Source organism: Anastrepha ludens, chromosome 2 (genome assembly GCF_028408465.1).
Source record: "Anastrepha ludens isolate Willacy chromosome 2, idAnaLude1.1, whole genome shotgun sequence".
Classification (NCBI taxonomy): domain Eukaryota; kingdom Metazoa; phylum Arthropoda; class Insecta; order Diptera; family Tephritidae; genus Anastrepha; species Anastrepha ludens.
The window spans coordinates 33,848,351-33,861,698 of record NC_071498.1 but is presented as its reverse complement, the minus strand read 5'-3'; the positions used below and the strand labels follow the sequence as shown (position 1 = coordinate 33,861,698).

Sequence of the window (13,348 nt, the reverse complement as noted above, 5' to 3'; positions counted from 1 at the left end):
TGATATTCTCCTGTGGCTTACGTAACGTATGACCGTTCCAATTCCATTCGCAACGGGATAGGTGTTTGTTTAGTAGCAGCCCAAAGGTCAGCGTTACTTATGATGCTGAGCCAAAATATCTGCATACACTTGCAAAGACAAATTTAAGAAGCATTGCAGCGTTTGAAGGACACAGGCAGTCAAGTTCAAAACCATATATAATATCTACTACTACTGGCTCCACATTGGATACATCGGGATATGTGCCCCTATAAGATTATGCAGGTTCTGCTGTGATGAAGAGGAGTCTATGGAACACTTAATCACCAACTGTGAGGCATTAGGTCTCATGAGACACAGAATCCTAGGGTCTTACCTAATAGAGCAGGAAGACCTACAATTGCTCCCTCCTAAGGAGTGGGTTCGATTCCTCGGTATACTAAATAATTTCAATTAAGTAATTAGGGGCGCACAATAGATCAATCTAGTCGCAGTGCATAGCCTAACCCGTACAACCATTACCATTACCATGTGCGCCTATCTCCAAACTTTATCTAGCAGCTTGTCCTTTTGCTATGCAATTTTATATGTCTGTTACTGACCCGCCATTTTTTGTAACGATGCTGTCACGATACTCATCTACTTCATCTAGGGGACTGCCGCCAATACGGAAAGCTTGCATTTGATGAGCGTTTGATCTTGCGACTTGTTTATCGCCCTGGTGAAGTGGAGCCTCAGAGGAAATGTCAGCCTTCTAAATTGAAATTGAAAACGTTTAGAAATGTATGGGATTCTTGGCTGAAAAACGGCTTGCCTTAGACCGTATGCAATAATAATTTTAGCTATTATATTGGTCATTATTTTCTTTACTTCCAGTCTTGTTCCATTACAACATTTTGTGGATGAAGGTAACCTTCAAAGAGAAATACGCACTCCAATTTTTATATTTAAACTACGAGCGTTGTTTGAAAAGACCATGCGAAGTCAGAGAGATTGCACTACTGGCGCGCATCGAGGCAAAGTTTAGTTAGTAGCACGCACCTCTTGGAAGAACACACACAAAGTTTCTGCCAGATCGGTCTGGCTTCTTTGTGTTGGGCATTCGTTTGAATCGAGGAAGTCGAGTGATTTTCCTTTCCATCACGACAACGCACCAGTTCACGCCTCAGCAGTTGTGGTCGCAAAATGAATGGAAATAGGGGACCAACCCCTTTCACTTCCCGCCCTGTTCTCCAGACCTGGTTCCCTCGTGCACCTCGGACTAGTATTAGTTCCACAATTTGAAGAAAAGATTGGCGGAAAAAGATTTTATTCAAACGAGGAGATGATTTCAGAAACGAATGGCTATTTTTCAGACTTGGATAAATCCTATTATTCGGAAGGGATCAACAAACTAGATTAGCATTGGACGAAGGTTGTAAGCCTAAAAGGAGACTATGTCGCAAAAAAAAGGTTTATCACAAACTATTAAGTACTTTTTATCTTTGCACGTACTTTTCAGACGACGGTCGTATGGAGGAAGCTCCTGAGGAGCTCCCCAGGGTAATGTACACTTTCTGCCAGACGAGTTTATGGGAGTTAAAAGGCTGGATCCCGAATATGGCATTAGACGCTTGAGCTGCGAATGATTTTACACGTATGCAGTTCTACTTAGTTTTCGCTTGCAATTCATTCGCTGGAAAACCATTACGGGAGAACAATCATTAAAAGGGAGAGTAACTCAAGGCAGTTATACCTGAAACCCTTTAAAATTTGACACTCGTAAGACTTAAAGTGGTAGAGAATCCCTGCGAAACTACTTAAAGGAAAAGCAGCTCTAGTTAATTCCATGAAATACTTTCAATTTTTTCTTCTATAGCAACCACTCAGTCAGTCTGTCACATACACAAACCGTACCCAAAAACAAATAAACTAATCAGATGATAGAGAAATAGAGGCGAATCCTTAATTGTTTGTAAGTACCAGCCTACTTTCATACCTTTTGTATTACTTTGCTTTACCTACATACATACATGCATACATACATATGACTTCGCTACCGTTAATCCCTTTTTAGCAGGCACTCCAGATTTAAGTATCCTTAAGTGCCTGTATAATGACCCAATATCCTAAATCATGTATGTATGTATGTGTGTAGCAGTTATGATCGTTTGCAAGTGGCCTTCACAGCGGCTTGTCATCAGGCAAGAAGAGTTCACTTAGTGGTATGGGAAACGAAGTTGTGTTTTGAGCAACTTGTGACTTCACTTGAATCGCACCAAACAAAGACGGAAGAACCTGTTTCGATTTCAACAAACATTAGTTCCAGCGATAGGAATGAAACAAAGTACTTTTGCACTCTCAATTGTATGTATGTGTGTCTGTTTGTTTCCTTGTATGCACCTTATATATGTGACTGCTAAGTGGCAGCCTGTGCCCTATGTGTGATTGCACAATTTTGTGTAAGCGGCGTTCGTTGTTATTGTCAGTTGCTGTGTGACGCGCCACAGGCAATACTCAATACGATCCTTTTTTGCGTGTTTTCCCCTCCTATATCAGTGTTACGGATTGTATGTACATACTTACCTACAAGTATATACTCGTACCTGTCGGTTGAGCCGCTCACAGCAAGAGATACTCAGGGTGAGTATGTGACTGCCTATACGTGCATCTCACTCGCTCTCAATCTAGCCGCAAGCTAGCGGTGGTGCGTAAGATAAAGCGCATTGTTGTCTCTTTGGTTAAAGGCGCTGCGGCTGGCGTCGCTGCTACGGCTGTGCTGACTTTGCTGCTCATGCAGTTGGACCATTGATGAAATTGACTTTTTATGTTGACTTTTACACAGGGAAGTGGTGGCGGTGCGCTGCCGCTTCGATTGCCAGTTTATCTGGCTGTTCGTCTGCTTGTCCGTCCAGATACGCGTCCATTAAGGTGTAGCTGTCGTTTTTGTATTTGGCCTGCTGCTTGCTAGCCTCTTCCGGACTGGATTTTCGGATTAAGTTTTTGTTTACTTTAAGAGATTTTTTAGTTTGTTTGCACACCTCAGAGCTATCAGTTCGTCGTTATCCAATTCGTCGTATTCGTTCGATTTGTGCACCAGAAATTAACCGCTGAGCCTTTGTTTCCAAATTTCAACACCCAGCATTTGTTTTAATTGTTTAATTTCAATTTGTAAAATTGTGCACTTTGATCGTTAGTGATTTTCGTTGGTAAACAAGAATATTTGAAACCAATCACTTCACTTGTTTGTGTGTTTGTAAAATACTGTGGTTTTTATTGCGGTTATAAAATCATTTCTATAAAAATTTGTCTCGCACTTTTCACACCACGCGCCAGTGAATATTTTTAAATACATTTGTGTGTGTAGTGTGAACGAATTCAAAAAATTAATTAAACCAAATGAAATAAATTAAGAAGGCAGTAGCAAAACAATAAACCTGCAAAGAGTAAAGTTTATTACCCTAAAACGATTTAAGTAAAATATCGCATGCGACAATGGGCATATTAATGATTGCAAATGACGACAACAACGTAAGTGAAAACAAAACAAAGCAAATTAAATCATTTCAACAGACAACAAAAACGTAATGAAGATCGCATGAAGTTTTTCCTATTCAGAAATGGATGGAAATGCGGAAATGTTGTTGTATATATAGAAGCAATACAAAAATTTGCGTAGACAACATAAGAAAATTGTATTCATCTATTTAAACAAACAAAAAACAAAAACGGTTACATAGCATAAGAAAATTTTCTTTATACAATATGTTAACAAAAAAGAAGAACAAAAACAAAAAAACAAATACACAATTATGAGAGAATGAATTTTCGAATTTCGCTAAGCGGTTTTAAGGGCAATTTTTATAAAGTCGAGAATTGTATATATAAATAAATAATTATGTACAAGTTGGCGCAAAATTAATCACCCTATCTCAAGATTTATATTTAAGGGGTCTTTCAAAAGTGACGCATAGATGTCAGTAGTGAATAATTTCTAGACGTTACTTCAAACTTATTATAAAAGTGGTCGCTCTTTAAGAACAACATAACGCAAAATTCGTGAGTTTTTGTTTTGGTGGAAATAATAGTTCGAAGGAGTCTACAATTCAAATTATATAGCTCAATTTTTTCCCCTTGTTCACTCCTCTCGGGAGCATAGGAAGACTCAGCCTTGCGTGACAGGGTGGTGGTTGATTTGTAACAGGGTAGGTGGTCAGCCTGCCGCTAGCTCAATTATTTGGTTATAAAAATATAGTTTATACCAATAGAACGCAAAGTTTCAAACTTTATACAAAATTTATAAAAATTCGACAAATCTCCATTAAAATTTCCAACTTTTTATTCAGTATCTTTAGTTGAAATCTGTGTATACACTTTTATAGCTGATTGAATTTTAATAATGCAGTGCAAGTTTCAAGTGGATCAAAAATCTCATTGATTTTTGATAATCTTTTTTGTTTTGTTTGCTGGCGATCTTGTGCATTTTCTCCATTTAACACATGCTCGACATTTCTCTTTTATGGCTTACGACCCAAACTAGTAGTAATATGTAAGCTTCGCTGTGGTGCATAATCTATATTGCTCCTCAACAGATCTTTCAGAACAATATTTAGATATAAATTCCATTTTCCAAAGTCTTAAAAATAATAGCTCATCTACCGATCATGAAGGTTCTGCCCCGTATTTTTTAAACTCGTCTCCACCTCAATAGCGAAACCGATCTCAATTCTCTTCAATAAATGTCTAAACAAATCGACTTTCTTAGATGCTTGGAAAATATGCTCAATCACGCCAATTTATAAGTCAGGAAGCCGAAATGACGTATGCAACTATCGCCCAATAGTTAAACAAAGCACCATTTCGAAATTATTTGATTCTATTCTCAAAGTTAAAATGTTAAGTCGTATTAGTGATCTTATCTGCGAGTACCAGCATGGCTTAGTCACAAACAATATTATTAACGCTTTTGTAAATCGCGCACAACTAGATGTAGTTTACACGGATTTCTCAAAGGCATTCGATAAAGTCGACCAATCTATCCTCATTAAAAAGCTGAGTGCATGCGGTATTAAGGGAACACTTTTAAAATTCTTTTTAAGCTACCTTACGGGAAGGAAATTATTTGTTAAAATAGCACCGTCTAAATCTACATTATTAATTAATGCTTGGTCTGGAATACCCCAAGGGACTCACTGTGGGCCAATTCTTTTCCTAATATTCATTAAACGACTTACCTAAAATATTTCAATATGTAAAATGCTTAATGTTTGCAGATGATGTTAAGTTATTTTTACAAATCAGCTGTATTGAAGATTGTTCCAATCTTCAAAGGATCTCAAACATCTTCAAGATTGGTGTACCATGAACCACCTACACATGAATACCGACAAATGCTGCGTGGTTTCATACAGGAAGAAACCTAATCCATTCATCTATACTTACTTTTTGAACAATATTACACTTAGTAGGAAAGAGGAAATCAAAGACTTGGGCATAATCTTCAATTCAGGACTTACGTTCTCGAAACATATTGATTATATTATCTCTAAAGCTTTATCTATGTTTGGATTTTTACGTCGTAATACGCAAGACTTTTCAGATTCCTTGACTTTGAAAGCACTCTACGTCTCCTTAATTCGAAGCCGATAGGTTATTGTTCTCTAATATGGAACCCATTCTACCAATGTCATATAAATAAGATTGAAAGAGTCCAAAAAGTCTTTACCAAATATGCGTTATGTAAGCTGCGCTGGCCTAAAGGGCTCCCTAGTTATATAGGCAGACGCAAATTGATTGGACTGCAAAGCCTTGAGGACAGACGAATCTACTTTTCGATTCTCTTCGTGTATAATCTTTTAAATTTCAATATAAATTGCTGTGAGTTGCAGAGTTTAATTACATATCAAACAAAGCACCATGATTTAAGGCAGGTTCGTTTATTTGTAGAGCAACGGTATAGAACTAACTATGCCCTCAATGAACCAATGGTGAGATGCATTCGATTCTGCAACAATTATCCTAGCCTCGACTTTAGACTAAGTTTATATAATTTTAAGCAACAATTGTTTATAATCTTTAAATAATAATTAAAAATTGTCTAATATAGTCTGTAAGAATTATTTGTAGACGAATAAACGAAATAAATAAAAAAAAAAAGTACAAAGGGGTTAAATCGGACAGTCTTGGTGTACGAATTGCTGCAAAAATTCATGAAATGATTCTTTAATTGCATTAAATAAATTGCATCGTGGCCTGTGTGACATGCCGCGTCGTCTTGTTGAAATCGCATATCGCCAATATCCGTAATCTCAACAATAGACAAATAAAAAAAGTTGTTGACATATCTCAGTATCAGAGTCCGTTCCGTAAGCTGCGTGTTTCCAGCTGCATTTTAGAAAAAAAATTGCTCAATAACTCCACCAAACCAAATTTTGAAATGAATAGCTGGAATGAGCGGACACTGCCTTATTTATGCTTAATGTCTTGCCCAGCAACTTAAATTATACGATTAACTATTTTATTTCAGGCCTTTTTGGTTGATCAAAACCACCGAAAATAATTTAAAAGAAAAACTGTTTTTAGAAGGGATAACAATAGAAATAAATATACAAAAATGTATGCATTGTTTATTAGTACTTAAGTTTTATAAAAAAAATTATTTTCATTTTTCTTTACAAAAATTAATATATAAAAAATCACGTGACCCAAAGTGCAATGAAAAAACAGTTGCTTCACAGTCTGCATCATTTCTCCTGGATGGATCTGTAAAAATTAAAAAAAAAATCTTTTAAAATAAGTTGTTGTCGAGCCGAAGCTTTGAATGTCAACAAATTTTGCAATTTACGGCATTTAAAAAAAAGTATACGTTCTACGTCATAAATGCCACATTTTAATTATGTTTATAAATTTTTTAATAAAAATATAAAAAATCAAATCTATAGAGAATATTTAGAAAAAAACCGCATCAAAAATATTAAAAACTGTATGAGTTATCATGCAGACCGCGTCGGAAAAAGAGTTTCGAGATAAATGAGTTTAAAGTTTGAGTTACAGGAGCGCGCGGACCGCTCTCTACCTAGTTAATAGGCTGTAGAAGCTACAATATTGCGATTTTTTAAATAAATTTTTAGTTGCGATTTCTATAAAGATTTTTGGTATGCAGCTGTATGATCTAATAAATTTTTTTATAAAAAATGCAAGTTTGAAATTGAACCATCTAGTTTATGGAATTGAATTTTACTAGGCAAAGAGGTATGAATATTTTTTGCATTTTTTTTATTGGAAATAGAAAACTTTGCCATTAAATACGGACAAAAATTATTATGCCAAAACGGAAATGTGAAAAGTTTGTTAATATTGCTTTAGCGCTTATATGGGCATTGGGAGAAAAACACGCAATAAAAGTTAAAAGAATTTACATCTTTTTTTTTTGAATTTTTTCATATTAAAAATTAATAAGAATACAAATTTAAAGATTGGAGATTCGTGAATGCGAAATTATGAAATTATAATTTATATTAGGTGGCGCAAAATTAATCACCCGATCGGAAGATGCTTATTTTTTGACACATTTGACAGACTAGACAGCTGCAATATACAAACAGCCAAGCAATGAGCGCGCAAAGGTCAAAACAAAGATTTCCATCACTCAAAATAAATGTTTATATTTAGTTAAAAAGTTATTCGAAAACCAAAAAAAATATTAATATAATTTTAAAATAATAATAAAAAACCTCATAAAACTACTTTGGTTGGTGTATTATTGAGTAAAAATTCACCTTTAAATAGTAGCATTTCTGGTTTTTTGCATACCTACACCTACACCTACATACATGCATATATGTGTATGTATGTACTTTTGTTTGTTTGTATGAATGTATGTTTGTGCGTATTTTTGATATACTTTATTTAATGCCAATAAACATTTTATGAGCACACCTAAGCAAGCGTGTAAGCTAAATCTACTTAAAATGCAGCGAAGCACAAACTTATTAGTCATCCGGTTGCACGCACAAGCGATCGCGTGAATGTAGCCATTGCGACCGCGGCGCAGCCAGCAATCAGCAGCCAACAACCAGCAACCATCAACACAATAAAAACACATCCTTCAACAAGATCACCCAAATAGCTGCACTTCCTTTGCAGGCTTTCATTTGTACTTTGAGCCACTCATACAAACACACAAACACACACGCACTCACATGCATGAGGCGCAATAATCGACGGCAACGGCATCAGCAACACCACCTCATCGTCGGCGACGGCAATAAATAAATCCCCGCGCAATGCGAATGCAAATACAAACCCATACGACCAGTCACCAGACAAATTGATCCACTCGAAAATGCATTAAAAGTGCTTTCAAAGCGAAAGCCCGCCACTACGTTGCCTTCCCCTGACGCTTTGCCCTGCGCTGAGAAAGGATGCAATGGCAGGGCGTTGTATGCGATCAGAGAGGCAGTACACAGCATTGGCTTCGTCAGCGGCAAACGTCTTTGAGTGCTACGAAGATGGCGGCGGCGACGACGGCGGCATCTTTGTTCGCTCGCCGAACGGAAAGGTGTTGTGGTGCGTGTGGTTGTTGGGCTTGTTGCACGCGCAACAATAACGTTCATCATGAGCGTATTGATCGCCACCGATTGTTTTATTATAATAATTATGTGCCATGCTTTGTGTTAGTTACTAAGTTCGACCGGTTTTACTAGCAGATATTTTTCTTAATTATGTTGATTGTTGTGCGAAGCTTTGCTAGACATTTGCGGCTACCTCATTACTCGGGGCTTATCTACAGTTAGAACTAAAACTGCATAATCAACTGCATTTCAATCAGCACATCTAATAATCTGTGAAATAAGTTAATTGTTGTATTATACTCAGCTTCTGCTTGGTGATCATCAGCAATGCTCCTTCCTTTCTCTGTTGCTCGCCATTCCACGCACACACGCCACTTCAGCACTTCACCGCAACGGCTAAGACTGTGCGCGCTACCTCTCGAAACATGCACCACTCAACATTTGATTTCATACTTAAGTGTTCTGGCGCTGTGGTGTGTGATTTTTCAACTGCCAGTTCGGAGCAGCACCCTCATCAGCATCATGATCGCCGATCACACACTCCTCGCCCGCCGCTCTGTGCACCCACACTTCGCTCACAAAAGATCACTTACTTGATCCTGCATTAAAACCTCTTCACCGCCGCACCCGCAAAGTGATGATCCTTTGTTTGTTTTTATTTGGCGCGGCTGTGTGACAAATTATTAACGATCACCACTGGCACCGGCTCCGGCACCACTTTAGTCCCTTTTTTATTGAAATTTTATTGCTGTTTGCTTAAGACTCTTTTTTGCTCAGTTTTAAATCTTCGACGTTTTTTTTTTTTGTTTTTATTTCGTCTCATTTGTATATTTTCGTTTTTGTTTTTTCATGCCTTATTTTTTCATACCTCATTTTCTCTTTTTTGCTGTTGCTGTTGCTGTGGTACGTCGGTACGTCCTTCTCCTTCGGCTCTTGCGCGCGCAGCGCCTATTGATCGGAAATTCTTCTTCAATTCCGTGTCCCTTTTCCACCTCTGCATGTTGACAATTTTGTTGTGCAGTTGATCCCCTCCTCTCTCCATACTCTTTCGCGTACACGCTGCGCCATCCGGCACTTTCGAGTTTTGAAGTGACCGCCACTGATCTTGCGCCTTGTAGGCAAGTTGGGCGCTCACTTTGATCAAGTGATCTCGCTGGCGGCTGACGGCTGGCGTCATTATGCACGCGTGGTTAATGCGTGTATTTGTGCTGTGCCGTGTAAGGTGTTGTTGGTATGCTGCAGCAAGCAGCTGATAGAGCTGTTATTACACACAAAACAACTTATTAAAATATTATATCGCACAAAAATATTAGTTATAAGTAAGTATTTATTAAAATATTTATATGAGAAATTATGAAGATCACGTTTTATTCCATTTCTGATTTACTTTTTGTTACACTCGCAAAACTCTCAGCTTGCATATCTCCTGAGTATTCACCTCATTTATGCGCTACTATTTTCCCATCGTTTTGCCGAAAGATCAAAGCCTTCGCCGCCGCACTAATTAACATCATTTTGATGAATATCAGCTGTGAGAGGTGTTGAAAAGGTCCACACCGGTACGGCATGCCACGACGTGGATGATCGACTTTTGCAGCACAAACCGCTGCCTTATTGAAACGGGTTTTGTACTAAGATCTGATTTCATCAAAACAAGTTTGGTGCGCGCGCAGATGTTTGCCGACGGGATTTCAAAACAGTGCGTCGAGGAGAAATTGAGAATAGGCATTTTATTTTTATCACAGTTTTTATGTACAGTAACTTCCAAAAACTGAAATCAGAGTATTATTCCAACTTTATATAAAATTAAAAATCGGAGAGGTTTGTGCGCGGCCGTAGACAGGCAAAAAGTTGTTGCGCGCTCCGGAAAATTTCTCTTTGAATTAAATTTATTATCCATCACCTTCAACAAAAAGTTCCCGGAATATATTAAAAAAAACTAAAATACAAGTGTGTTCCTCAAAAGTGAATTTATTGTCTTCAAAGTACTGCCCATCAACTGCAACGCACTTTGATACGCTCTCGAAACATATCTGGTACTTTATTTTTGCCGTCTTCAGCTGTTTAATTTCTTCCTTTTGGCTGTTAAAACGCGTTCTCCGTAAAGGCTTTTTAACTCCGTCGTACAGAAAAAAATAACAGGGAGCCATATTAGGTATACCCGATAGCTGGTGGAGGGTAGTCGCTTCATTCTTGGTCAAAAATTCATGGATATTGATGGCTCTGTGCGTTATCAAAGTGCAAAATCCACGAGTGGTTTTCCCCCAAATATTTTTGTTTTTTGGCGAATTATTATACCTACTTCACGTAAATATCACATAACGCCCACGTAACCTTATTCACTGTCTGATCTTCAGGCAAAAATTCATGGTGTGCAATACCGTAATCTCGAACGGGCGTTCGGTAGCGACCCAGAGAATATTTGTGTGTTATGAGCTTTTTGAACTGCATATAGAAGAGCTGTTCTGTCCACTCCCAGGTGCAAGGCGATCAGCGACTTTCCTTCCTTATGAGGACTTCTACACTCAGAGCAATCCTCCAGCCCCGTGGAGCAAGCTGCTTCAATCGAATGATTTAATAAAAAATTTTCCCGAAGTTATATATCATATTAGTTTGGGGAAAAAGAGATCCATTATTTTCTCGATAGATGGCTGTAGTGATCGATATCTCGTAAAGTATCGATCAAGTCATTTAAAGTTTATGCTCATTAGAATGATGACATTTCACATTAAAAAAATTATTTTGCTGTTTTATGTTTGTTTCATTCAGTTGTGAGTTACAGGGTGTTAACAATGGAAGTCAACAAAGAGAAAGTTTGGTCCTTTTTACAGTTTTTCCTTGATAAAGGCGAAAATGCATACCAAGCCGCTGAAATGCTACTGTAACAGCTAATTACGTGCAATTTCGATTTAGTCGATTCGGACCAGCCATTTTTGATGTTGTCGATAATGTCGAAAATGTCAATATAATCACAGAAATAATCAAAGTTGACCCGCATGTTAGTAGTCGTAGCATCCACCAGGAGCTAAATGTCGACGATAAGTCAATTTTAAACCAAAAATTTTACGCAAATAATAATGGATTTCTTTTTCTTCAAACTATTTGGTTGGAGAATAAGTTCGTAGCGTTTTTACCGAAGACTTTTATTTAACCAAAAAACAATAATTTTATCAATCTTCCCATCTCTCAACCAATTTCTTGATGTCGTTCCGCCAAAAGCCGCCTAGTCTGGTGTCAAAGAAATTGTTGAGCCAGTTTTTAAGAACCTCTTTGTTATCGAAGATAACGCTCTTCATATAGTTTGATGGTTTGACTGGGAGCGGAAAAGATGGTAATCGGTAGGTGCATCCGGAGAATACGGCGGATGATGAAGGGCCTCCCATTCGAGTTCTTGGAGTGCCGCTTTGACGACTTGTGAAGCATGGGGCCTGGCGTTGTCGTGAAGGAGTATGGTTCGAGCAGGTCTTTTCAGTCGAATAGCCTCATTCACGCGATGTAGCTGGGTAACGTAGAGCTCCTTGTTGACCGTGACATTCTTCTCGGGCATTTCCCATTTCCACCAAACACATATCTTGATCTTTTTTGGATGGAGTTCCGGCTTGAATCTCCCTTTGGCATATCTCCTGAAGTCACCCACTTCTTTCTTCACCTCATATTGATGCATAGGCACTATTTCTCATCTCTCGTGACGATTCGGTACAAAAAGTGCTGTTTGTGACCGCGTGTGGCTCGATGGCGGGCAAGATAAGCAATTTGAAGGGGACTTTCTTGGTTTTTTTCGTTGAGCTCGTGAGTCACCTAGGTTTCCAATTTTTTGATAAATTCCATTGAAGGAAGGTGATCGAGAATCGCTTTATGATCGCAGTTCATTTGTTTTGCCAGTTCACGACTGGTTTGACAAACGTTCTCCTTCAAAAGTGATTTCAGACGTTCTTCATCGAATTCAGAAGGTTCTGCGCTGCGGGACGTGTCATCGATGTCAAAGTCGCAATTTTTGAACCCTTTCACTGCTGTAGACACGTCTATGATACCTTCTCCATACGCGTTGCAAATATCGTGGGCTGCTTCGGCAGCTTTTTCACCTCGAAGCAAAGAAGAGCAGGTGTCGAAAATGGAATACCCGATTTCTAACCCTCAAAACTAATAAATCATTAAATAACTCAAAAATGCAATTAACATAGTTTTGTACAAGGGGCATTCATTAAAGATGGTGCCACTAGATATACAACGCTGTTCTGTACGTTTGATTGTCAAAGCAAAGTATTGAGAAACTAGAAAACAAATAATGAATTCGCCTTGTTTCATTCTGAGCTGACAGCCATATGGACGCGGCGAAAAAAAACAGCTCAGCTGATTTACCAACACCACCTTTTATATATTCGCCTTGGTTTTGTAGAGCAGAAAGAGTTCTATCAAATGAATACTTACTGTTTGCCAAACAGCAAAGCAAGTCGTTGTAAAATAAAAAAATATATAAAAACGCTATGAACTTATTCCGCAACCCAATAATATATTCGGTAGTGTATATTTCCGGCACAGTTCGATGTCTTTGATGGTCTTTCCTTCTCATATTTCAAATTATTTGATGGCACAGATTTAATCTAAGTCAACTTCCTCAAACCTCCTTCTAACTCATCGCTATAAGAAATATGATTTTTATTAAATTTATTACAGCGCTATTGTCACGACTCGGGAAAGTCAAGACGTATATTTTTATGTTTTAAACATCCATTTTTAGGTTGCGAATAAACGAATCTAGGGATGGTACATACAATTCCAGACTGAGATACGACAGCGAGCTTCAACGCTTAATGTCT

General features: G+C 37.9%; 1 protein-coding gene across 4 annotated transcripts in view; it reads left to right on the top strand.

Annotated features, from left to right (window-relative positions):
• The window catches only part of LOC128868159 (GATA-binding factor A), a 79,953-nt gene that overhangs the window by 46,479 nt on the left and 20,126 nt on the right, over positions 1 to 13,348 (top strand). For 3 of the 4 annotated variants that reach the window (XM_054109955.1, XM_054109933.1, XM_054109944.1), the window contains exon 1: positions 2,830 to 3,489. The exons of the other annotated variant lie outside the window; for it this stretch is intronic. In XM_054109955.1, the coding sequence (XP_053965930.1) occupies positions 3,454 to 3,489 (36 nt within the window). In that variant the 5' untranslated portion in view covers positions 2,830 to 3,453. Of the gene's footprint in view, positions 1 to 2,829; positions 3,490 to 13,348 lie in introns of those variants that run through there. 4 annotated transcript variants of the gene reach the window in all.